The sequence below is a fragment of the Equus asinus genome, chromosome 15, assembly GCF_041296235.1.
Source record: "Equus asinus isolate D_3611 breed Donkey chromosome 15, EquAss-T2T_v2, whole genome shotgun sequence".
In the NCBI taxonomy this organism is placed as follows: Eukaryota; Metazoa; Chordata; class Mammalia; order Perissodactyla; family Equidae; genus Equus; species Equus asinus.
The window spans coordinates 18,251,126-18,278,064 of NC_091804.1; the positions used below are offsets into that span (position 1 = coordinate 18,251,126).

At 45.9% G+C, this 26,939-nt stretch overlaps 1 protein-coding gene across 1 annotated transcript in view; it reads right to left on the bottom strand.

Moving 5' to 3' along the window:
- Nucleotides 1-13,856: 13,856 nt before the first annotated feature.
- CDS2 (CDP-diacylglycerol synthase 2) overlaps nucleotides 13,857-26,939 on the bottom strand; it is a 57,610-nt gene continuing 44,527 nt past the window's right edge. The window contains exons 8-13 of the mRNA XM_044748596.2: nucleotides 26,194-26,281; nucleotides 25,612-25,680; nucleotides 24,551-24,703; nucleotides 22,844-22,963; nucleotides 22,302-22,405; nucleotides 13,857-22,052 (exon numbers count right to left, since the gene is read on the bottom strand). Of these exons, the coding sequence (XP_044604531.1) occupies nucleotides 21,920-22,052; nucleotides 22,302-22,405; nucleotides 22,844-22,963; nucleotides 24,551-24,703; nucleotides 25,612-25,680; nucleotides 26,194-26,281 (667 nt within the window). The 3' untranslated portion in view covers nucleotides 13,857-21,919. The remainder of the gene's footprint in view (nucleotides 22,053-22,301; nucleotides 22,406-22,843; nucleotides 22,964-24,550; nucleotides 24,704-25,611; nucleotides 25,681-26,193; nucleotides 26,282-26,939) is intronic.

Genomic DNA, 26,939 nt, shown 5'->3' on the forward strand with positions numbered 1-26,939 from the left:
TGACAGGACTCCCAGGGCACACTGCTGTGTCCTTGTGGGGACAGAGGCTCAGAGGGAGGAGCCTAGGCCTCGGGCCTACCGACCTTTCAGGAGCACCCCGCCCTTTGACCAGCACCCCCAGCTTAGGTGAAGCATGTTAGTATGAACGGTGGAGCCCCACCTGAGGTTGAAGGAGAGGCAGATGGGAGAAGGAGGAGTTTTACTCAAACTGTGTCAATACTCACAGAAACAGGAGGAAAGACTATTATTTTTCTTGATAAAGTTTCTATTTACAAAAAAAATATGGTCAGTGTAAAACACTGTGAAAACACATAAATAGTATCTTTCCCAAAATTCCAAATTATCCTTCTTCTAATGCGCCTATTAGAATTTGGTCATGTCTACTCTCCCAGTGTGTTTGTATATATGATTTAAATATGTAAATAATTTACATGCATGTGCAATACAAGCATGTGTCATGTATATGGGAGTAGTTTACAAATGCATTTATAATGTATATCTGCCTACATAATTTCCCAAAATGAGGACCTCTTGTACATTCTGCTTTGCAGTCTGCAATCTATCGTGAGCACTTACCCCTGTAAATCAATATTCTTTAGAACATGACCGTAAGGGCCATGAAGTAATCCATCATAGGGTCACAATTTGATCGCCTGGCTGGATCCCAGGGTTGTTTATTTAAGTGGACAGACTTACAGTTAGTTGAGGTCTGGGGTTTTCCTTCCTTCTCTTTGAGGCAGAGAGTTGGTCTGGGGTGGCCAAACGGAGATGAGGACTGAGAAGGAAAGCAGACACCTCTCCAGTTTGCGCCCCTTCCCTGTGCCTTCTGCTCCTTCGGCTCCACCGGGGGCCTGTGGTCCCTGACTTCATGAGAAACGCTTGGGGAAGCACGGAGTGGTGGTAGCGCCTTACATCTCTCAAGGCTCTGTAGAGCACGATGTTGCATGAGATTGCGGAATGCATTATTTATTTTCAAATCCGCCTTCTCCCCAGGCAGGCAATTCAGCATCTCCACAGTCTGTCCATGCTGCTAGTCCAGCCAAGGACATGGAAGCTAACATTTGTATGCTAGATATTCAAGAATAATTATACCTTCAAGTGTATGCTTGTGGGGGATTGGCAATTTGAGGCTATATGTCAATTTTTTAAATAATAAGACCTAGAGTCCTCATCCTTTCTCTTTTAGAGAAAGTCCAGGAAGAAGGAACATTATTTTCTTGTACAATTTGTCTGTATCTCTGCTTGTCATTCCTGTGGCCACAGAGGCTATGTCTTACCCCAAATTCTCTGTGAACGAACAGCACTTGGCAGCTGTGATTTCCAGTCTTCTTAGTATACCTCGAGCTCACTTTTTCTCATAGTGTCAGGTGTAATGAGGAAAATGCATTTTTTAACTGCTTGCAGTTTGAGCAACAGCTCAAACTCAAAGAAGTAAGCAAAATGTGCAGGAGGAGACCTATTGTTTTTTTAGTGAAGCATCTTGATAGGTGGGGTTGGTAGAGAGAGTAAAGATCCCCAGGGGCATAACTTAGGTGAGAGGGGAGAGGATAAAGAACAGTTAAATCACTCTGCATAATAATGTCAGAGTTGCCTGCTGAGGCCTGGGAAAAAAAGACTGAAGATTGTGGGAGGATGGGGTCTGTACCACAATGACTCGAGAGGGAGGCGGACCCATGGAGGAAATGCATGAAGTACTGAGTTCCCTTAAGGCAGCAGGTGCAGTGGGTGACTGAGCAGAAGTCAGGGCACAGCGTCTCAGGTGGCTTCCCCAGAAGCTGACCCTGGGACAAGGAGTTGAGTACAAGCAGGTTCTTAGGGAGGTGATCCCAGGAAACACTGGTAAGGGGAATAGGGTGACGGATATAGGGACGACAGGAAGTGGTAATGAGCAGGACACCACTGTGGGCAACTGGGCTCAGTCTTGCTGGGAGACAGCTCAGAACACGCCTCAGAGTTAGCACACCAGAGGGGCAGCGGGACCAGGTTATCTATCCACCAGCTCTCATACAACACCAGCTGAGGGCCACTCCTGGGGACACCTCCTCCCCAGAACTTCCAATCTCCATCACTGTGGCGAGAAAACCCTCAGGCAGAAAGGCACAGGAGGCTGCAGCGGAATGCAGTCGGCATGTCCTGGAATGGTGAGTGCCAGGAGTTAGGCTATATGGTGTCTGTGGTAGGCAGCTGAGACTAGGATTCACCAGATAGAGGCTTTAATTACCCTGATAATATAGTCTGTGTGAAGATTGGCCACATGAAGGTGAAAATTTAAAAGAAAAATCTAAGATTTAGGAGACTAAATTTAGGATTTAGAAAGCTCAGATCATCCAGTTCAAATCCATTACTTTACAGGAAACCATAGCCCAGAAGATCTCATGGCATCTTTTGCCCACACAGCGAGACAGAGACAGGAAATTAGGCAGGAGACCAAAACATCTAGCCTTCCACGCATCTGGGAATCTAAGAGAGAGGTGATCCCAGTGGCCACTTAGAGTGACTGCTGATAAATTCATAGAATGAGCACTTCCAGGTCCCCATTCTTCACATGTATTCACTTAATGTGTATTTGCAGGGGGACTAAGTGTGGCCCAGGCACTGCTCTAAGTGATGGGGACACAACAGTGAACAAAGCAGGCAAAATCCTTGCCCTCAGGAATTGTACCTTCAAGAGGGAGAGACAGACAACAATTGAAGACATAAGTAAAATATGTAGTATGTTAGATAGGGACAAGCACTAAGGGAAAAAAATAAAGCAGGAAAGGGAGTGGGAGTGACTGGGGGTGTAGGTGTATGCATTGTTAGATGGGTAGCCTGATAGATCCTGCTAAGAAGGAGACATTTGAGAAAAGACCTGAAGGAGGTGAAAGGGCCATGTAGACATCTGGGGTAAGGGCAATCCAGGCAGAGGGAAGAGCGTGTGCAAAGCCCTGAGGTGGGACATGCTTGGAAAAGCATGCTATTCCAGGGGGCAGCATGGTTGGTACAGAGTGAATGAAGGGGACATGAGGAGGAAATAAAGCCAGATCATACAGACATTGTAAGGACTCTGGCTTTTACTGGGTGAGATGAGAGCCCTGCTCTGGGCTGAAGAGGGACAGGATCTGAGTGAGCTGGGTCACTCTGGCAGCTATGTTGAAAGTAGACTGAAGACAGGGACAGGGACAGGGACAGAAGAGGAGAAACCAGTTAGGAAGGTGGCACCATAATCTAGGTGTCAGAGGATAGCAAGGGGTAAGAAGAGATCAAATGAAAAGTATATCATTTGTGCCAGCAGTGATGTTACAAATATCCATGTCATAAAACCTAAATGATAAAAGAGAGCTGGACATGGACACTGCCTGTGTGAGGTGTGGGCTTGGAGAGGCAGGAGTGTCCACTCACTCGGCCAGCACCTCACTCCTTCCTCCTGGTTCCTTTTCTCATGGCAAAGACCCTCTTTGAACTTTCACTGTTTTCCCCAAGGAGGGTCCATTCCCATTACGTGCCTAAAGCTGAGTTCAGGCTGCAACTTTCCCCTAACTTTCCTTTGCTATTGCTATTTTGAAGTAGAAGATGTTCTTAAAGACAACAGATGTGACTTCCCACTTAGTTCTTCTTATGTTAACAGTTAAATGTCCTCAAAAGGGCCAGTGTGTATTTGGACTGATGAGGGAAGAAACAGCTCCCAGAACTAATTATGACTCATCATTCTATCCACACTGAATGCCAATGCACTGCCTTTATTATACCTGACGGCTTCCCTAATGACATACTATGGACATAAATCTAAATTCATTTTTCCTATTTAGCACTTCCATTAAGTCATGTTAGAAAGAGAGACATCCATCAGAAAAAGATACTTCCTCCAGAAATGGCTCCTTGCAGGACGTAGGACTTGGTGAATGTTAACTGTTCTGTATCTTGGCACCCATCATCTGGCACCCTTGTGTAACACACAATCTGTGCCATAGCACTCAGCAGGCTGAGCCCACATGAGCCAGGTATCAATAAATCAATGTCAGCCAATTATCCAGATACCTCATGCATGAATTCCTGGAAAAGATTGCCACCCCCAATCCATACCTTCTGCAGGAGTTGCATGAGCTAGGTACAAGCTATTTAAAATGACAGAATAGTTGAATGAAATATCAGGAATTAGTGGAATATTTTGGAGCTTGAACTACCATGGAAATTCTTTTGCTATTGTTTATAAGTTGTTGTGAGGCTCTCAAACCGTGAACTCCCACAAGCAGCAATGGCATCCTTTATGTCAAGACTGTCTTCGTGGCCTCCCAGTCATTGCCTTGGGTCCAGTGGCCCATGTCTTCCCTAAAAGCTGTTGTAGCAGATGATGTGAGTGCCCCACCCACATCCCCTTGGCCCTCACCATTCCTGCGCATGCAACGGCTTCCTTTAGCAAGTGCTTGTGACTCATTGCCCGAGAGCTACCTCTGGGTGCAGGAATGTTCTCAGCCCACTGGTGGGATGTGCTGGAGGATTTTATGCCCCCAGAAGCTCTCCTCAGCCAGTGACAAAGCAGGTTAGAGGAATTTCCTCACCTCTCAATGCTGACAACTCTGAGGAATGTGCTCTTTATAGTCTCCCAAGTTTCTGCAAGGGGATTAATACCCAGTTGTCCCCAGCTGCAACCTGCTCATTAACACACACTTCTCTGTCTTACCTTGCCACGCCACTGCAGGGTTGTCCTGAGCTCACTTCCAAATAAACTCCTTGTCTCAGGGTCTGCTTCTGGAGAACCACAAGCTAAAGCAGCTGCTTAATGGATTAGTTAAGTTGATTCTTCCTTTAATTTTTCAACTCTAATTCTTCAGACTCCAGTGTAGACAGGAAGTAATTTTCACAGAGGAATTTAACATATGCAAATGACATTCAAATCAATCCCACTCAGTGGGCAGAATAAGAACTACTGTTATTTCTACAAACCTAATTATGCTGACACCCACCAAATGCCAGAAAAAGAGAGACTGTCAAAACAAAGATAACAGAAACAAACCCAGCAAAGGAATTATCCTTGGCCAGTGTAATCAACTCCCAGATGAATAAGACTAAGAAGTGTTGATTTCCAAAGTGGGGAGAAAGAAAGAGATGTTTCAGCTGTTTTCCCTCTGAAACATCCTCCACGACCTTCGCCCAGTTATGTTCCCACTCCCTGGAATCTTTCCCCATCTCCCTAACAACCTCTGTCCTATACTAAAGAGTGAGATTCTTAGGAGGAAGCAATGGCACCCTGTCTATCTTTTGGGCAAGGCTCACATCTAAGACTTCTTGATTCCTTTCCCTCACTACCCTGCATCCAATTCATCAGCAATTCCATTGATCCCACCTACAAAATATATCCCAAGGGTCCAACACCTCTGCCTTTCCAGCCCAACCATCCTGGTCCAAGCCGCCATCAGCACTCCCGCCTGGACTACTGCAGTAGCCGCTTACCTGGCCACGTCTGCTTTGGCAGTTTTGATAGTTTGTGTCTTTCTAGGAATTTGTCCATTTCATTTATTTAATTTGCTAGCATACAGTTATTCATAATTTTCTTTTATAGCCCTTTTTATTTCTGTAAAGTTGGTAGTGATATCCCCTCTTTCATTCCTGATTTTAGTAATTCGAGTCTTCTCTCCTTTTTCTTGGTCAATCTATCTAAAGGTTTGTCAATTCTGCTGATCTTTTCAAAGAACAAAACTTTTGGGTTCGTGATTTTTTCCATTGTTCTTCTGTTCTCTATTTCATTAATTTCCTCTCTAATCTTTATTATTTCCTTCCTTCTACATGTTTTTGCTCTAGTTTGCTCTTCTTTTGCTAGTATCTTAAGGTGGAATTCTTTTTGTTTTTGGAGGAACATCGGCCCTGAGCTGACATCTGCTGCTAATCCTCCACTTTTTGCTAAGGAAGACTGGCCCTGAGCTAACATCCGTGCCCATCTCCCTCTACTTTATATGTGGGACAACTGCCACAGCATGGCTTGCCAAGCAGTGCCATGTCTGCACCCGGGATCCGAAGCAGTGAACCCCAGGCCGCCAAAGCAAAACGTGTGAACTTAACCGCTGTGCCACCAGGCTGGCCCCTGTAATTCTTTTTTTTTTTTTTTGAGGAAGATTAGCCCTGAGCTAACTGCTGCCAATCCTCCTCTTTTTGGTAAGGAAGACTGGCCCTAAGCTAACATCATGCCCATCTTCCTCTACTTTTTTATATGTGGGACACCTACCACAGCATGGTGTGCCAAGTGGTACCATGTCCACATCCAGGATCCAAACCGGTGAACCCCAGGCCACCGAAGCAGAATGTGCGCACTTAACCACTGTGCCACTGGGCCAGGCCTGGAATTCTTTTTTAATGTACGCATTTACAGCTATAAATTTTCCTCTAAGCACTGCTTTACCTTCGTCTCTCACATTTTGGTTTGTCATGTTTTCATTTTCATTAATCTCAAACTATTTTCTAATCTCCTTTGTGGTTTCCTCTCTAAATAACACATTGGTTATTTAGGAGTGTGTTGTTTAATTTTCACATATTTGTGAACTTGCCAAATCCTTCTGTTACATTGTGGTTAGAGAACATACTTTGTGTAATTTCAATTCCCTTAAATTTATTGAGACTTGTTTTATTCCTAGTACCTTGTCTGACCTGGAGCACATTCCATGTATACTTGAAAAGAATGTGTACTCTGCCGTTTCTGGGTGGAATATACATGTCTGTTGAGTTTAGCTGGTTTATGGTGTTGTTCAAGTCTTTTATTTCCTTGTGGATCTTGTGCCTAGCTGTTCTATCCCTTATTGAAAATGGAGTATTGAAGTCTCCAACTAGTAGTGTTCAATTGTCTATTTTCTCCCTTCAATTATGTCAGTTTTTGCTTTATGTAATTTTGGGCTCTAGCGTTAGGTGAATACATATTATCATTGTTATACCTTCCTGATGCATTGACTCTCTTATCATTATAAAATGGTCCCCTTTATCTAACATTTTTTATTTTAAAGTATTTTGAGTGATATTAATATCACCACTCCAACTTTCTTAGGGTTGCTGTCTCCATGATATATTTTTTCCCATCCTTTCACGTTTAACCTATTGTATCTTTGAATCTAAAGTTTGTCTCCTGTAGAGAACATATATTTGGATCATGTTTTTTAATCCAGTCTGACAATTGCTGTCTTTTTATTCAATTTTATAATCCATCCATATTTAATATTATTATTGATATAGATGGATTTACATTTGCCATTTTATTTTGTGCGTGTGTGTGTGAGAGGAAAATCTGCCCTGAACTAATATCTGTTGCCAATCCTCTTTTTTTTTTGGCTTGAGGAAGATTAGCCCTGAGCTAACATCTGTGCCAATCTTCCTCTGCTTTGTATGTGGGATGCCTCCACAGCATGGCTGATGAGTGGAGCAGGCTCACATCTGGGATCCAAACTCATGAACCCCAGGCCACCAAAGCAAAGTACATGGAACTTTAACCACTTGGCCATGAGGCCAGTCCCCCATTTTACCTTTTCTTTTCTATATGTCCCATATCTTTTTTATCTTCTGTTCCTCCTTTCCTGCTTTCTTTTATATTATGTAAATATTTTCAGAGTAACATCATAATTCCTTTATTTCTTTCACTATATTTTTGAGTTACTTTCTTAGCAGTTGCTCTAGGGCTTACAATAGATATCTTAACTTGTCAGAGGTACTCACTCTTTAGCACACCAGGTATTGGATTTCTTTTCTTCTGTTTCAAACTTCCTCATCCCCTTCTAGCTTTCAAGGACCACCTCCCAAATAAACTGCATGCACTCAGATCCCCTTAGAACCTAAGAGAAACCCAACCTAAGATAAAAGGTTAAGCTCAAGAAGGTTGATGCCACCTCTCACCCTCCTGCGAACTAACGGGAAAGAAGAAAGTTAGGAGTTTCTATTTTTCCCGACTTCAGGTGGGGCCACAGCACATGCTGAACATGGAGAAAGCAGGCAGAGTTGTTTTCACATGCTAAACATTTCTGAAAGAACTGGATCATTCCATATCTTGTTATGGGAAGACAGACTTCTGCTGCTGTGTCTCGGCAGGTGCAATACTTGTGCATGGACAGGTTTGTATCCTGTGCCTCAGGCCACGCCAGAAAAATAACTATTGAGTTTTCTATATTTGGGGCCAGCCAGCTATAGCCCTAACCCTTCTCGGAGAGGCTGGGCATCAAAGGGGTGCTGCCCTGAGACACAAGTAGCCACCATCACTCCTTTTTAAATATATAGCTAAAAATGAATCACGCTCTGACTTTCAAACATAGCATGAGCACTCTGCCACCTTATAATCAAGTGCCACTGGCCAGATTTTTAATTGAGGCCTCAGGCTTCAAATAATTTTGGAGACAGTTTGATAACAAAGCAAGAAAGAGTTCTTGCCAAGTGGCATCTGATTTAGGGGCCAGGATCTGTGATTTATTGGGATCCTTGACAATACACTTGACCAACTGAGTAAACCCTTATGAGCCTCAAATTCATAATCTATGAAACAGGTAGAATAATATTTAGCTCACAGGGAAGTTATGAGGATTAAAGGAAATGATGCAAATAAAGGGTCAGGCACAACACTTGTTCCATGGAAAGCTTCCCTAAATGTCATTGACGATTAGCTAGTAATAACCCTTCCCACGTTGTTGTAATGGTCCGTTTTAAGTGTCTGCCTCTCCTACTACCTAGGGCAGAGAATGATTTATTTGTCCTTGCATATTCTTTTTGGTGAATAAATGAAAGAATAATCCCAGGCCACTGAGTTTTTTCTGACTCCTTTCAATACTTGAGGCCCAAGGCCCACAGTATAAAGAAAGGGAAGGGAAAGGAGAGAAGGGCGGGGAGGGGAGGGAAAGAAGGAGAAAGAACTATCTCTGAGCCCAGTGGATGATTAGGCTGAGGCTCTGGACAGCAACTTGTCCATTCCCTAACTGCCGCTGTTATGTCCACAGGTGCCACCACCCCTCTCGTACCCACAGGACCCCAAAAGAATCTCAATCGTCACCAATTGACAGTTTCACAATCTAAGCACTTTGGTAACAGAAATCAGTTGTCAGTGACACAGAGAAGACCTGTTTTTCCTCTCCCACTCCATCCCCATTCCCCAACCTCCAAACCTCCTCTCCTAATCAAGGCTGATGTCAGCAAGGCAAAGGAGAAATATCAATTATTACAGGGGAGACAGGCTTTCTGGGGATATTCAGCAAGATAACAGCAGGGCGACTGAGGGAGGTAACCCACCACCCAGGGAAAGCCTACGGCCAGGTTTAAAAGCTCTTCTCTTAAAAAAAGGAAGAAAGAGAAAACAATAGGTAGGCTTAATTATAAACTTCATTAGAACTAGAACCAGGTCTGGCTATCATCGTATCCCTCAAGGTACCTAATACAGTAGCCTTTTAGTCTAATTTGCCAATTTTTTCTTTTATAGTTAGCGCTTTTGTATCCTGTTCAAGAATCTTCACCTACTCCAAGTCATGAAGGTGGTCTCCTATGTTTTCTTCAAAAGCTTTGTTTTATCTTTCACATTTAGACCTACAATCCACGTGGAATTGATTTGTTTGGTATGGTGTACAGTAATTTTTTCACATGGATATCTAATTGATGCAGCACATTTACTGAAAAGACCACCCATTCCCCATGGCACTATCACCTTTGTCATAAATCAAGTGGCCATGTATGTAGGTCAGTTTCCCTGCTCTTAATTCTTTCACTTTATTTATCAGTTTTAAAATTACCACAGAGGTTGCTGGTTGGTTCATCTTTATGTAACTGGTATTTAATATCAAGATACTGTTTCTTTAGAAAAGACCGGATAAATGCTTGATTCTTTCTCTTTATTTACTAGTGTTAGAAATAAACTTGGTTTACTAGCATCCTCCCGTGGTGATCAATTGAGTTTTTAAAGTATCACTATGAATTCATGTATTTAAACAAAATTGATATGTTTCAATCAATTGCAGTTATTATCCCTATTGATGTTCAAAATGTCCCATCTTTGGGAGCCTCTTCTTGCTGGATCTGAGGCCTTTTGATACGACTCTCTTGTCTTTTTTAGCCCCCTTGCTCTCTGGTATGTTTGCAGCAGTAGATAACGGACAGGTAGAGAGCCCTTGGTCAGAGGAAAATTCCACAAGGTTGACTGGTGGCTAGAGAGAGTTTAGTGTGAGCAGCAGCTTATGTACAACAGATATGTTCTGGAGAGGGAGGGCCAGACCCAAGACTAACTCCCACCCACAACGGGACCATCTTGGGGATGACACAGGCAAAGAACACAGATGAGGAAGAAAAGGTGGGGACACGGAAACAATAATAGCTAATATTTATGAAAACTTACTGTGTGCCAGAAGCCAAGCTAAGCTCTTTACAATACTAACTCATTTAATCCTTACACCAACACCACGAGTGGGCACTGTTACTATCCCTACTTTTCAGATGAGGAAACTGAAGCATGGAGAGGCTAAATAACTTGCCCAAAGCCGCAAGGTCACCTGGCCAGTAAATGATGGAGTCAAGAGTCAAACTCAAGCACCCTCCTGACCAAAAGGGAAAAGAAGACAAGCCACTCCTCCTCCTTCATGGATTTGCTACGGATGGCTGTGGAGGGCGATTCCAGCACCAGGTGGGAATCTGCACAATGCCGTGACATGCTCAGCCAGCATTCCAGTGTGAAGTTTAGTCCCAACTGGCCTTGGGGTGCCAAAGTAAGTAAACAGCTCAGTTATAACTTCAGTTTCACACCCCTTCATTCCCAATAGCACCCTCCCTTCTCTGTGACGCAGCCTCACTGGCCAGCCCTGCCCCTGCCTTCACTGCAGCATCAGTGCCAGCTCCTTCCCCTGCATCCCCCAGAAGTTCACTGTCAGACTAAGGGGTAATATCACAAAGAAAAGTTTCTGACAAGTGATTGGCAGGTGCTGGACAAGTGCTTTGCTTATCTTCTCAATTATCCGCATTTTAGACAGACCTGGAGAGTATGATGCTAAGTAAGCCAGACAGAGACAAATACCATATGATCTCATTTATACATGGAATCTAAAAAGAATCAAGCTCACAGATACAGAGAACAGATTGATGATTGCCAGAGGTGGAGCTGGGGATCAGGCAGAAAGGGTGAAATGGGTCAAAAGGTACAAACTCCCAGCTATAAAATAAATAACTCATGGGGATGCAATGTACAGCATGATGACTACAGTTAATAATACTGTATTGTATATTTGAAAGCTGCTGAGATAATAGATCTTAAAAGTTCTCATCACAAGAAAGAAAGGATTCTGTTACTATGTGTGGTGACGGGTGTTAACCAGACTTATAGTGGTGATTGTTTCACAATATATACAAATATCAAATCATTAGGTTGTATACCTGAAACAAATATAACATTGTATGTCAATTACACCTCAATAAAAAAAAATCATCCCCATTTTTAGAGGAGGCAACTGAGCAGTTGAGTGTTTTGTTCAATGTCACAAAGCTAATGACCACTGGGCCAGGATTCCACCCAAGCATGTCACGCCAAAGCCCTGTGTCTCGCTTTGTGACCCACTGCTGCCCTCTGCTGGGCACGTAACAGCATTGCCCTGCAGTGCTGGGTACCACATTTTACATAGGCTTCCAGCACACAGCACGCTGAGCGAGTCCATCTGATGAGGGATGGGTCAGGGGGAGGAGGTAGGGAGGGTAGTTCTGGTTCCCAAATCCACTGCAGAGCCCCTTAAATTGCATCGGACAAAAGTATATGTATTATTTTGTTATGTAGGGCATTATTGGGATAATCGGTGAAATTTGAGTAAGATTACATAACTGTAAAGGGACATCATGTCTACAACTTTCAAACTCAGAAAAAAAGTGTGTTTGTGTATAGAGAAATTAAATTTAGTAAAATGCTAACATCTGGGGAATTTGACTGAAGTTTGTGGAGAATTCTTTATATTATTTTTATAATTTTTTTCTAAATATGAAATTATTTCAAATAAAAAGTTAAACAATTGCACTTTCAGGATGCCACGTACCACGGCTCTCCTGGGACATTCTCTGGTAACCAGTGGAGTCCCTAGGAGACTGTAGATTTATTATCCATGGGGCTCCCTCCTTGGCTTTTCTTCATGACAACAATCACAACCACCATAGTAGGTACCTGGACCCTTGAGACAACAGGAGGAAGAAGCTACCTCGTGGGCAGTAACTCCTAGGGGTCTTCAGTTCCCATAGGACCCCATGTGCACCCCTCCAATGAATACACATATTCACAACTACAGGCAATGATAGGGGCCCCCCAGGAAGGATAAACTTGTGTGTGTCCAGACACTGGTCGGCATAGCGAAAGGGCTGGAAGGCATTCCTCATGAGGAAGAGTGAAGAGAACAAGATGAAGAGCTGGGGAAGACAAGGCTAGGTGGCGAGGAGAGGAGCTAGCGTGGGGCAGCTGAGAAACACTACAGACATTCATCAGGCAAAAGAGAAGCAGACTGTGAGATGTAGGAAGACAAACACTGGATGGAGGTCCTGGGAGGCACACGTCCTTCTACACCGTGGCCTGAGGTGTGGAGCATCACTCGAATGACTACACCAGAAGGCTCGCCTCAGGACACCGAGGCTCCCCAATGGGGATGCTCTAGCAGAGCACAGTGACCATTTGTGGGGTGGGGAGAGGGAGTTGAGGGAGGCACAGTGTCTGAGAAGAGATGGACTCACTGGAGGGAATCTGAACCACTGGTTCTCAACCTTGGCTGCATGTTGGAACCACCCAGGAAATATTTTTTAAAACACCAGTGCCTGAGTCCCACTCCCAGAGATTCTGATGCGCTTGGTCCGGGTGCTGCCTGGGCACTGAGATGTTTCTTAAGTTTCTCAGGTGATTCTAACATCCAGCCAAGTTTGAGAATCACTGACTTAGAACGCACTGCCTCAGCGGCTCTTTGAATCTCAGAGAAATCGGGACCACGTGGACAAGATCAGAGGGCCCCTCTTTGCTGCAGGAACACCTACCATTCTCGGTCAGAGATCCGAGTTTACTCTGAACCTGTCCTCCATCTGATGGACGTGCTTTTGACCCTAACAATGTGCGGAAGCTTCTTGTTAAAATAGAGAAGAGACATTAGGGAAGCTGTGGCACAGTTTTACTCCATTTGGAGTCCCCTGGGTTTTGGTTGATTTTGGAACTGGTGATGTCCTTTGGTAAATATGAGAAGGTGATGGGGTCTTTTTGGTTTTTTGGTGAGGAAGATTATCACTGAGCTAACACCTGTGCCAATCTTCCTTTATTTATAACAAATCTGAACTTTGACCTAAGGCCACGGGAAGACACTGAAGGGTTCCAAGCAGAGAAAGCTCACCCCAGCTATAGTGTAAGGAGTGGACAAACAGAGGTGGCCCAGCTCAGGGAGATGACAGGCAGTCGGGATGAATCTGAAGGGCATTTAGAAGGTAGAACAGGCAGGCCTTGGTTACAGAACACGGGGCTGGGGCAAGGGTAGGAAAAGGGCCGGGGTTTGGATTTGCCCATGCAAAGTCCACATGAAGAGGCCTCGCAGGCCCGTGTGGGTTAGGGACATGGATTTGGGAATCATGGAGGTACATGTGGTAACCGGAGCCCTGACAGTGGTGAGAACACCCAAGAGAGAATTCAACGGGGGAAAGAGGGCCTTGGGCAGAATGACACCACCTCAGGGCCGGGCCAGAGAAAGGCAGCTGAGGAGGAGCAGCCAAGGAAGCAGGAGGAAGGTCAGGAGGGCAGGCTGCGAAGGCCAAGGGCAGAGGGTGCCTCTAGGAGCAGGGAGTAGTCGGCAGCATCCTGGGCAGTGACGCTGGTTCCACACCACCCACCTGCACATCTCACCCCAAGTGAGCACTCCCATCAAAAACCACACGGGATCTAGAATTTCATAGATGTTTATTTGTGTTGTGGGCACATTCAGGTATATAAATAAGGTGAGTACTTGCCAATGTACAGTATACCATGTTCTGACACTGCATTGAAGAAGAATCTATATGTATTGCTCAACACCAATCAGACAATGAACAGAGAAAGGCCAGCTGTGGCAAAAACACATGGATTTAGTGAGACGCCAAGTCGGATAAAGGACAGAGCAGTAGCACACAGGCACACACATTTCTGGGGAGGCCCCGAGGACTGTCACAGGGGCTCCACACACACCCAACAGCTGCTCCATGGTCAGCGACGTCCGAGGGTGGGAAAACTGAATATCAATACCCGGCTTATCAGTGAGAGGCTACAGTCACGTGATACATTCTGAGAAATGTGTCATTGGGCGATTTCATCGTTGTGCGAACATCACAGAGTGTACTTACACAAACCTAGATGGTAAGGCCTACTACGCACCTAGGCTATATGGTACTAATCTCATGGGACGGCCATCATATATGCAGTCTGTCGTTGACCGAAATGTTATGCAGGACTTGACTGTACTGAATCTCACTGTGTCCATCCACACGGAGGGAGAGCACAGAAACTGACCTGGGCCTGCCCATCACAGAGGGGACAGGGCAAACACAGGGCTGACCTCTGGGCGGCACAAACACTGGCAGTAATGGGCTACATGTGACACCTGGCACTCCCCACGGGGGACAGGGAGGCCATTTTTATGTTTGGGGAACTTTCCCATTAAACAGATCCTGAGAGTGGACAGAATTGAGGAGGAAGTTAACAGCTGTGCCTGACTCACCCACCACCACCAGTGTCCCCAAGAATCTTCAGCAGAGGGGCCTCCTATCCGTTTGATCTTCCCCTCCTGTTTTGGAAAGTATTAAACATCAATAAAAATTAAAACCTGGTATCAGCATCAAGTCTAGAAGATAATTCATAATCCAGGAGCTTTGAGTCTCCATGATGGGCTTCTGAGCCCAACTGCTGGTCCCCACACCCACGAGAGACACAGGCTGGCCTCTGGCAATTGGCCCCCACCTGCAGGACTCCTGGCACCTCCCTTCCCATGTTTCTCCTGCTGCTGCCCCCACGGCTTCTTGACAGTCCTCTGGCTGGACAATAAATCACTGCATCCTGCCCCTGCCTTGTTCTCTTGGCTCCAAATCCTTTGGTTTTCTTGACCTTGACGTCTGCTCAGCTCTTCCCTTCTGTAAACGGTCCCCAGATACCCAGCCAGTGTGACGGGAGGCAGCCACCAGGTGCTGTGTGTGGAGGATTTAAATGAAACAGCACTCGAAGGACACCCTTATAAGAACATGTGTGCACATTCTGCCCACTAGAAAACACTAGAAAACATTCTTAACCCCTTTCCAGGCTGGTGTTCCTTGGCACAAAGCCAGCAAAACCAGCACATGAACCTGATGGAGGTAGGAAACAGGTGTTCCAGCAGCCAAGACAGAGAGAGCAATGTGGCACCGGGTGGCTAAACCCTCTGGGCGCTAGACAGGGAAGCCCTCAGGAGGCTCCAAAGAGCCAGGCGGGGCCCAACGCCTGGGAGAGCAGGAAAGGGCGTTTTCAGCCCCATGCCCAGAGGGCCCGCGCCCTGAGTTTGGAGCCTTTCTCTCCATAGTTAAAAAGCTGCCTGGTCCATTAGGTGCAACAATGAGGGAGGAAGTCCAGGCCTGGCACACGCTGACTCCAGAAGGGCAAGAGGGCAAGCCCAGGGTCCGTCGGTCACAGTGGCTGCACAACCATGTGCTCCTGATCCTGCCACTGTCACTCATCCATTAACTGAAGGGGAGACCATTATTGAAACACAAAGGGCCCTAGGTCTGGTCATCACTCCCCACTAACACCCAGGAAACAGTCCACAGTCAAGCCGGTAGCCCTAAGTTATTATGATTCCATTGGCTTGAGTCTCAGGGATCCTCTCTGTCAACACCATTCCTTCAAAGTGACGAACGCTCCACCTCACACACACCCCCCATCTCCATTTGGAAAACCAAGACATTTCCCATGGAATCCCACACCCATTCTCCCTTCCTTCATGAGTCACCCGTGATCTTTTCCTCTCCTAGAAGCCAACAGAGACACCCTACATCATCTTTCCTCCAGTGCTCACTCGCCTGTCTCCTGGTAATACTTTCAGGAAGGCATGAAACACAGGCCCCTGACCTGTTCGGCTGGAAGGGTGTGGGCGGAGCTCTTAGGCGTGCCGTCCATATAATCTAGCAAAGGCTCCTCGTCCCCACTCTGCTTGGCCGCTGAGATGTCCACCTGTCAGGGAACTGCTGCGGGTTCCTGAGCTGTGTGCATAGAGCACACAGCCCTTGGCCAGAGGGGGAAGTGGGGTCCAGAGCGAGTCACAGATAGGCCCTCACTGCCCACGGAGTGGAGGCACCACTGGTCAAGAGGTCAGGGCTACCGTCCCCACGGAAAGTGCAAACCAGGGGTGGCACGAAGTGTGCAAGACATCAGGCAAACCATTCCCACTAAGAACGGAGAATTTCACAACATCCTCACGTCCTCTTTCCTTCTGCCAGGCTGGTCTTCTCAACCAAGTTCAAGCACCCAGACACTGCAGGTGGGTGCTAAGGTTGGGCTGCTCCTCTCAGGAGGGTGGTGTGGTCACCTTCTAGACCCTGAACCCCAGGCTGTGTGCAGGGCAGGTGGCAGTGCTGTGGCTGAGAACCTGGTCTCCAACATTACACCAACTTGGGTTCAAACCATCAGCTGAGATCAACCAAAATAATTCCATTTATTAAGCGCTTACTGTGTGCCAGGCACCGTGCTAACTGCTTACGTGTGTTATCTCATAAAACCCTCACAATGTTCCTTTGGGGAAGTGCTATTATCCGATTCAACTGGGCCTAAGTTGCACATGGTAACCTGCCCAGACCTTGGACTATTTGAGCCTAACGTCATCTTCTTAACCACAGCGCTCAGCCTGTCATGGTGCCTCAGTTTCCTCATCTATAAAATGGAGATGATAATACCTAATCAAAGATTGTTTTCCATGGGCCAGCCCCGTGGCTGAGTGGTTAGGTTAGCGCACTCTGCTTCAGCGGCCCGGGGTTTCACTGGTTCGAATCCTGGGTGGAGACATGGCACCATGTCCATGTCCACTCGTCGAGCCATGCTGAGGTGGCATCTCACATGCCACAACTAGAGGGACCCACAACTAAAAATACACACAGTTACGTACCAGGGGGCTTTGGGAGAAAAAGGAAAAATTAAAAATCTTTAAAAAAAAAAGATTGTTTTCCGGATTAAAAGAAATAATGTATATAAACCCTTAGCACTGTGCCTAGCACATATTAAGCACTATTACTATTACTGCAATTATTAATAAACACACTGCTGGTAACTTACTGGCTCAAGAATGAAAAGAAAAGGAGCCTCAGCAGATAGGCCATCGGTGGAGGTGGGTGGGAGAGGGGACAGGGTTTTCAAACAGCCAACAGATTTGAAACACACTGGCCATAAAATCCTAGATGTCACATGTCTCTCCCTCTATTCTCATACATCATCCACATGCTCTAAAAACCCCAACACGTTAGCATCCAAAGTATGTCTCCCAAACTACCCTCGCAGCTGAGATCTCTTTGCCTTTGAAAACATACAAACAGGTAAAAGCCTTACTCAATCGAGAGGCAGCCCCCTGTAAGAACAGCAGCCTACCCACCTGAGAGCCCAGTAAGGTCGCTGCTGGTCAACCTGAAGGGGGTGGGACAGTACTGGGAGGAACGGAAAGACGGGGCCATTTTCAACTGATACAGGCAGTCGGCAGCTGGGACTCTGTTCCTCACTGAGAATGGGGCCCACCTTCTGTAGGGGAAGGTGGATGAGCTGAGGAGATGAGCCTAGAAGAGGCCTTTAAATTAGCCTCTTTCATCACCATTGGTCCAAACCCCAGCACCCTACGTAGGTCATGCCACAAGGCCCCCACCCAACAAGGGAAACCAGATGAGGAAGTGGGAGCTGTTAATCTCCCAGAATTCAGTTAAAAACTGGAAGCTGGGGCAACTCTGTGGAGGGTGATCAAGGGAAAAGGAAGGATGTTTTGGCCAAGACAAGGAGAGAGAAAGGCTCTGCCCAAGAATCAGCCCCTCTCTTCAGGGAGCTGCTGGTCTGTTCCGCTGCTCTTCTGGAGCCCCTGCTACAGAGAAGCACAGTGAGTCTGCCCACGGTTCGCTGTCTCGTGACATATCTCCGACAGCCACTTGGACATGCCCCTCTTCGCCTTTCCTCCCCACCTGACTACGGAAGAACGGGAACCCTGGGTCCAAGGACGTCGCCCTCCCCACTCCACTCCACCCTTTTCTCAGCACATGATCACAAGGTGGGCACAGATGGGAGTTACCCCAAAAGACAAAAGGCAAGAATGCCTAAGGTATTAGCGACACAGGAAGAAGTTTCAGCAATGACCTAACACATTTGGTAGAATAATGAAAATCTACTCCCTTGGAAACTGACCCTGGGCAGGCTTCTTGTGGAGAAAGGCCACTGCTGTAGTTTTGAGAGAAGGTTCGCTGTTTGCCCTGAGTCACTCACAGCCTCCCCCAACCACCTGCATCCACAGCAGGGCTGCTCCTGAGCCTGCTGGGGACTCACTGACAGCCTGAGGATATGAACTCAAGGATCCACTCACATCAGCCTCGAGCCAACTCAGCAACTAGCTTAGACTCAAATCACGGGGTCTGTTTAGTCTCACTTATAATATACTTTTGGAATCTTCTTGCATAATATAAGTCAAGTTACAGGCTAAGAAGTACAGCAGGAAAAAGTACATACCATAAAAATGGTTTCAAAGTCCACCTGTGTAAGGTTAAAAGTTACATTTCACTGCTTCTGAAACACTAGCCTCAAACATACATTATAGAATTGTACAACACTAAGAGTAAATACATTTTAAATGTAGTTATATTACAGCTACTAAAATGCTCAGAATATGAAACAGGCAAAAAATAATAAACATAAAGCCCAGGCTGCCCTAGGGGGTTTCACTTTCAGGAGTAAAACACAAATGTACTTTTTCAATAGGGTTTCACTTTCAGGAGTAAAACACAAATGTACTTTTTCAATGCTGAGAGCAGTTAAGGGGGTGGCCTGCGCACACCAAGGGAAAAGACTGGGGTGCCCTCTGAGCAGTCATGAGCAGGACCCACAGAGAGGATACCTCGGCTCAGCCCTCTGCAGACACTCCCCGGTTTCTGTGACACTCTCGCTCATCAGCTCCTTATGTCACCAGTTATGAGCTAATGGCAACTTAAGCTCCAGCCTGGTACCCAGGTCAGGCCTCCTAAGCTTGAGGGAAGGAATGCTGCAAAATTCCAGGAGCGCTCACGCCACTTCCTCAAAGGCGAGTGTGCGTGGGGACGATCCAGTCCCTGTCCTGGTGTGTGGAGCACAAGACAGAGTCGGTCTTGACTGCACCACGTGACCCTGGGGAAGCTCTCTACCCTCGCTGGCCCTCAGCTTCCTCACCGGGAAGGTGCTGAGGACTCTCGCCCGAGGTACCTCAGAAGGCTGTTGTGAGAACGGATAGGATTCAAATTGGAAAACACAACAAAAATCTCTAATTCAGGACTGCATGGTATTTATGAACACAAAAACAAGCGGGAAACAAAACCACGCGTGGCAGTGAGAAACTGAATTCACGACAAGTTTCAGTTTCAGTCACATTTTATTGCTCACACAAAAAAAATGGATCTGAAGCCAGTTATGCTGTTCATTGAGATCTGCACAGGCGTATGTTCACACAGCCACTTGAATCTTATCTATGGTGAAATATCTTCAGTAAATGGGAGAAAGAAAACCATTGTGCTGTAGAGACAACAGGTGGTGTGCCCTCCGGGCTACTCAACGAGGAAATTCCTTATTTCACCAGAAAGCATGTGGGGAAATCAGAAGAAAATAAACTCAAGCTGACCCTCTGGGCTTCTTGCTAGCAGCTCTGATGCGCACCCAGCTGCAGTTTCCCAGGACCCCCATCAGTGACCACTTCCACAAAGGGATGCGCCAGGTTCCCTGATCCCAAAGGCAGCCCTATTCAAGAGTGGCTCTCTGCTGCTGGGCCCTAGCAACCAAGGACCCCACCATATGCCCACAATGGGGCACCAGAGAAATGAGGCACCCTTCTGTCTCTGGTTTGGGGAACCAATCATTCTTTAACAAGAAAACTAAATGCGCTCATATTCACCTTCACTGTGGCTGAGATTCTCACTCACCTTAAGGACAAGCATATAGAAAAGGCCTGAAAGCGCCTGCTTTTTGGGTGCCCAGGACACAACTCAACACCCACAGCAGCCTCTGCTGACATGAACTTGCTCAGCCAGAATCACAGAATCCTGGAATTCGAAGACGGCTCAGAACGTGAGGACCCAGAGAGTGATGCATCCTGCCCAGGGTCACACAGCCATGACTAAAACCCCCGTGCAAAAACAGGTTTTGTTTTTAAAGGGGCCTTGGGCCTGAAAAAGAAAAGGCATGTGCTAAAATGGAAGGAAAAGCTCAGAAGGTGCCTCAGTGCTGCCTGCACGTGGAGGTCCCGCAGTCACTGTCAGCTGAAACGTCGAGAGGGGTCTGCCTTGCGCTGGACGCTCAGTGGTCTGTGCTGACCGCGGGCTTTCAGGGTGGCGGGAAGGCTGATTTAAACAGACACAAAGCAAACCAGCACCACACCGAGATGCTGAAGCAAACCATTACCCCCTCATTTGGCAACAAGAACAACCATGGCACAGAATAATTTAACACATTTGGGCACCAAGTTCTCTCTCCCGTCCTCCCTGACTTGTCCCGACAAAGAACTTGTCTTCCCACAGTCAACCTCACTCCTGTAATTAGGAAGGGAAAAAAATAAATCACAGTTTAAAAGAAAAAAGGTCCCCTAGTAAAATACAAACTACATTGAAACTGGTCACATTATATAAAAAGTATGCATTTAATCTTTATAATAGTCAAATCTCTAGCTGGGTTAGGATTTCCAGAGTTTAAAGCAGGACTTTGTGGTTTCAGTGAAGAAGTCATGGTACACTTGAAATCACTATAAGAAATAAGTGATTTTTAACACACACAGAGACACACTTGCCTTAACAGTAATATATATACAACACAGCAGCTACACGGGTGGTCGGTCAGGCAAGGGGTGCGGGAACCAGAAGCCCTCTGCTCGCCGCCTAATGGGAAAGCCCCCAGGAGGGATTCAGCAGCAACAAGTGTACAGCACAAACGTGAACAGCACTGTCCCTGAAAAGACATGGTGAGCTGGACTGCCCTGTAGGAGCCACCTGAGCCTAAAACCCGCGGGAAAGGGCTTGGTCACAGTACGTGCTACTGCATACACTTCTAATAATACAGTGTGGGCTTTTTTTCCCCAGACTATTATAAATAACTTTTCGTGCTTTCTGAAGAAAATAAAACCTGAAACCTTCTCTCAGTGTGTGATGAAGTAAGGTGAACCACATCATAAAACCGAGCTTGTGCTCCAAAGGATTCCATGTGGGTAGGATGCTTATCTGATTAACAAGCCTTGTCATTCCAGCCGGGAGAAGGCAACCCTCCTGCAGCTCCAAGGCAGGGATGACCGAGAAGCCCAGGTGGAAGCTCTCCAGCAGTAAAGACATCCAAGCCATACTCCTCTTCCCTGCTGGGGGTGGTCACAGAGACAGGCGGGGCCCCTGAACTGGACGGACACAGAAGCACGACCACTCTCTGCTCGAGCCCAGAAACAGTTCACTTGATGGCAGCTAGAAGTGCCAAGCAGATGCTCTCGAGCTGGGCAACACTGTCTTCTAGGCTGTCAAAAACTTCTGTTTAAAAAACCCAACGGTTTTACTGCCATGACTTCTTTCCAACTCAAAGCTATAGTTTACTCACAACCCAAATCATAAGCACATAGACTGTATATACAGATTTTTTTTAAACCCACAAATAAAGGGAAAAAAAAAAAGACAGTGAGTTGAAGCCTTGTCATTGTCTAGTCACACCAGCTGGGCTTGCCTTGGAGCCCTGCCCCTCGCTCGGTCCTGCTCTCCCGGCCCGGGGTGGCCCCTACTCATCCTCGGCAGCAGCCGTCAGCATCCCCTTGTCGGTCAGGTGGGACTTAAGCGTGTTGAAGATGTGGAGCTGCTGATCTGGCCGCAAGGTCAGGAACTGCTGAATGAGCTTGCTCGGATTCGGGCCCCTGGAAGAGAATATGAAGAAACAGCACTGAGTGGGGGACTTCTAGGACCTGGTTATCCAAGAGGCTGCTCCCCCTCTGGATTCTCTACTAACAGAGGGCAGGGGGCCCTCAGAGAATCCATAAACAGTAGCAAGTGAAAACTGCATTCTTATTTGGGACGGTTTTCACTCAAACAGAGAAAGCTAAAATTCTAGATTTTCACCATACTTAAAACTCCACCTACTTGGTTCAGATGGAAAGGCACTGTACCTGATAAAACTGGCGATGTACACATTGACAAAGGTGGCCATTAGATACTGGCAGTCAAAGCGATCCATGATGCCCCCATGGCCAGGAATGGTGTTGGCAAAGTCCTGTTAGAGGTAGGGAGGGACTGGTGAACCTGGGCTCAGCCAAGACCAAACCCTGACCTGTGGTCCCAACTCACATCCAGCTACTATCCTGAGTAGCTGAGGGCAACAGAAAGAGAGAAGTAAGCACTGGCCCAAATGATAAGCCTATAATAGGACACAATCCTACTAAATTATAAAATCTTTCTCTGGAAGAAAGATGCAAGATACATTAACAAACTGAAAATCCAACTATTGAATTTTCTTGAAACATGGTATTTTCATTTAACCTGCCTCCATTACTTGCATGGAAGAAAAGCACACGTTAATAGTCAGGGTTTATAGCCTGGTATTTTGAAGCAGGTGGTGGCTGATGGGGCAGGACAGGAAGAAGGCAGAAGATGGGTGAAGAGGCGCCTGGCTGGGAGACAATGAGAGGAACAGAGAAAAGGGTTTTCCTACTTTGATTTTAAAGGCTCGTTTGAATCCACTTGCGAAGAATCCTCCAAAAGGGCCGATGAGGGAGGCAAAGGTGGAGAGGGCAATGCTGTGAATCTGGAAGGGGTACATCCGGACTATTTTCTGAGAACAAAGGAAGGAAAAGTCAAGATGCCTACAAGCCAAGCCTCATTACTTGTTAACATAAATAGCTCTTTAAGAACTATATTTTCCCCAAGAAAACAAAATTAGTAAGAAGACTGGATTTTTTATTTTACAAATCTCTAATGTCTGGCTTAAGAGAAGACATTAAGATATTCTGCCTTCTTGGGGGGACAGCCCCATGGCCAAGTGGTTAAGTTCGTGTACTCTGCTTTGGCAGCCCCGGGTTCGCCAGGTTTGGATCCTGGGTGCAGACCTACACACCGCTCATCAAGCCATGCTGTGGTGGCTTCCCACATAGAAGAGCTGGAATGACCTACAACTAGGATATACAGCTATGTACTAGGGATTTGGGGAGAAAAAAAGCGGGGGAAGATTGGCAACAGATGTTAGCTCAGGGCCAATCTTCCTCACTGAAAACGAAAAAAAAGCATGTTAAAAAAAGATATTTTGCATTCAGTCTGCTGTGATATGTTGCTTTAGCTGAAGTCTATGAATAAACTCCAGCCTTATATAGATATATCGCTGAAAAAAAAGACTATCTTAGTGCTGTCTCTTCAGAGAATTGTGGGTATTATTCTTTGACACAACACCAGAACTTGACAAGTGGTAGTTTCTTAAAAATCTGGTGCAATGTGGAATCTGAAATCCCATCAATAAACTTTTTGTACTCTTACATTAAACCCCATTGGTCTATCTTGGACTTGGAATGGATCTTTTACCCATGCACAACTGTGCAACACCATGCATATTTAGAAAATACCAGTTCACTGAGTTATGTAAATCTTCCAAATGTAGACACATTTCACTCTACAATGTCAAAACATCCTATGTTAAAATCACCACAGATCTCCTCCGAAAAGCCTGTGGGTGTTAGGAAGCTGTCAAGCTCACAGCGGCAGGTGTATGCTTTCCAAAATTCTAATTTTCATTTGAAAGTCCAATTCCTCACTGATAACAATTACTGTCAGTTGTTTTCCTTGAAGTGACAAGCTCACTTTGTTCATTTTCAAGAAAAATGTCTGCCAAATATCCAAGTCTGAAAAACTACAGTTCATCAGTTCTTTTCAAGCAAAAATTATGTTCCTGCAAAAAAGCAGCTAGTTCAGCTCGAAACTAAAACAAGTGTACGTACGCTCTCCCTTTAGGGGATACTGGACTTCAGTATTTAGCACAAGCATTTTAAGCATACTTTCCATTTTGGTACACAGAGTATTAGAAAGGTGTGTATTCAAGAGTCAAGATTCAGTAAAATTAATAATAGTACTATTTTATCAAAGATACTCTTAAGAGGAACTGGCTGATTTTACTGCATGTGTGTGGCACAAAGAATCCAATGACTTAGTCCACTTTGGTGCCACTGTCCTCACTCACGCCAAGGTGCCAGCAGGTTTACCCACCACAGCTTTTGCACCATTGTGGCAAATGTCGACAAAGTGGAAAAGGCAAATGACATCACCGGGGAGGGAAGAACGTAGTCTTTTGAGGGAAAGCAGTGGGGGGTGCGGGACTCTTTCTTTGTAGTCATTATCCAACTAAGGACAGTTCCCCCATGTGAGTGGCACATACCCAGCCAATGATTGACTGAATCACCCCAGGAATGACATACTCCTGCAGGCGAAACAGGTCCGAGGGCTCACAGTCCACAGTGAAGCTGTTGGTGTCATTGTTGTACTCCACGGGGCACACAAAGCATCTGTACCCAGACATCACATAGGAAAGCTGAGGATGAAGAACACAGAGATGCGTGAGGGAGAAAAGTTCCAGCCATCCTGCCTGGGTGGCAGACACCTGGGTTGGCCACATCCCTATGCACTAAATCAGAGGCTTAGGTTCACCACATGTGTGTTTTCCCTGAATTTGGGGGGAAAAAATACAGAGGTTCATAGCCCACTGAGGTCTCAGACATACTTGCCCCAACACCCAGGTCCTGAATAAATCTAGGAAAGACCTGAAGGAACTTGAGCAAAGAACTACAAGAAGTTTCCCCCATTTGGGGGAGCTAGGGTCCGATTTTCTGGGATCTCTTAACTTAGTGCTAACTGGAGGCAGGTGGGGAGAGTGGTAGACTGAGAGGCAGACAGCCGGGAGGAAGGAGGCTGAAGAGCAATCAAGTAGGGGGGTCAGCAATGAAGGACAGCTGGACAACGCTGAGACAGGAGAGGCTGGCCTGAGGGTCAGAAGCAGGGAATGGTACTCTAGAAAAGGCTGGAAGATCATCCACCTCCAGGAAGGGCACACATAGGAGAAAATCTCAGCTGAGTGGCAAATCTCACCTCGCCTCTTACTCTCAGGTGCCAATCACCCAGACCTTGAAATATGAAATGCCTGGACAAGAATGCTACCTGCTGAGTGTCGCCAGGACTTGGCATGAGAGGAGTGGAAGGTGCACACAGCCCCTGCTCCTCAACTGCCAAGACCTGCTTGAAAACTGGCAGATAAAGGACAGGTGGTGCTGCCTGTGCCAGTTACAGAGCACACCATGCTCATGCCCCTGTGCAGGGCAAGAGTACCATTCAGCAGGACAGAGTCCTTGACCTCGGGCGACATGCTCTCTAGCCCTGGACAGGCTTTGAAGGGGGGTGTGAGGCCTCTGTCCACTCCCCCACCCACCAGGAGCCACCACCTACCAGAAGGCCAAAGACCACAGTAGCAAAGAAGCCCCCAATGAAGCCTTCCCAAGTCTTCTTCGGGGACAGCTGTGGACAGAGAGCAAGCTCTTAGCAAAGTGCATTTTGATAACGCTGGTTTTGGGAACAATGATTACTTGTTAAAAACCTTTCTACTATTAAAAAAAACCTCATTCTGTTAACTACTTCACCTTCTAAAAGACCCCATGCTTGGTTTCCTTGTTCCCTGCCTGATACCCCTCAGTGTCCTCTCCCTTTCAATTGGTATTCATGTAATTTAATAATATTATGAAACAGTATCCTAATCAAATGACAACACCCAAATTCAGATCAAAGCCCCAAAAGTGTGCCTGTACAACCTATAAAAATATTTTCTCTATTAGCTCTTTTTTTCCTATTAGTAGGTGTCAACGTCTCCCTTTGGCTTTTCTCTTGAAACTGATTTACCGCCAGCCTTTCTCCAGGATGACATGAAGATGTACACACCAGCTAGATCTCCTCTCTGCTCCCAAGATGCTCTCCTCGTACCAAACGCACCACCCTTCCCTCACGGTGCTACTTCATCTTAGGGGACCCGTTTACCTTGATGAGTGGGGTCCGACCAAAGAAGAAGCCAAACATATAGGCCATGATGTCATTACAGATGACACAAGAAATGGGGACAATGAACCTAGGAAATAAACCAAGTAAGAATCAACTCTACCATGATGATAATGCCTCAGAAGTCCACAAAACAATGCCATTCATAAATTCTAGTACCAACATAACCCACAGAGTACTCATTACCCATTAAAGAATAAAAGAAATGAAATACCATATGAGCCATACCTAGTACCTGGCACACAGCAGGCCTTCAAATGTTTACTGAATGACTACTGAATAAATGGAGGTGTATTTTATAAAATGTCATTTGTCCTTTTTACATTATAAAGCAATATATGCACACGATAATACAAATTTAAACTGTAAAGGAAAGAAAAAAATTAAGTTTTTCTTGTTTTTCCCATCCCTATCTCTCCATTCTCCAAAATAACTATTTTTAATCATTTCTGACTTTTCTTCTTCTAGTAGTTATGGCCATAACTGTACATGATATATTTTATGTCTATTTCATGGTTTACCTCCTTTTTTTTTTTTTTTTTTACTGTTTATTACTAGCTCAAGTGAGCCCTGCCTTTTGCCAGGATCACACTGAGAGCAAACCCACCATACACACAGCTAGATTTCTACTCTGCACCCCCCTGCTGGTCTGCTCATCCCCACCACGCAAAGGGTAACAGTTCCCACATTTGGACCATCTCTCTCCTCTCCTCACACTCCACTCTGGG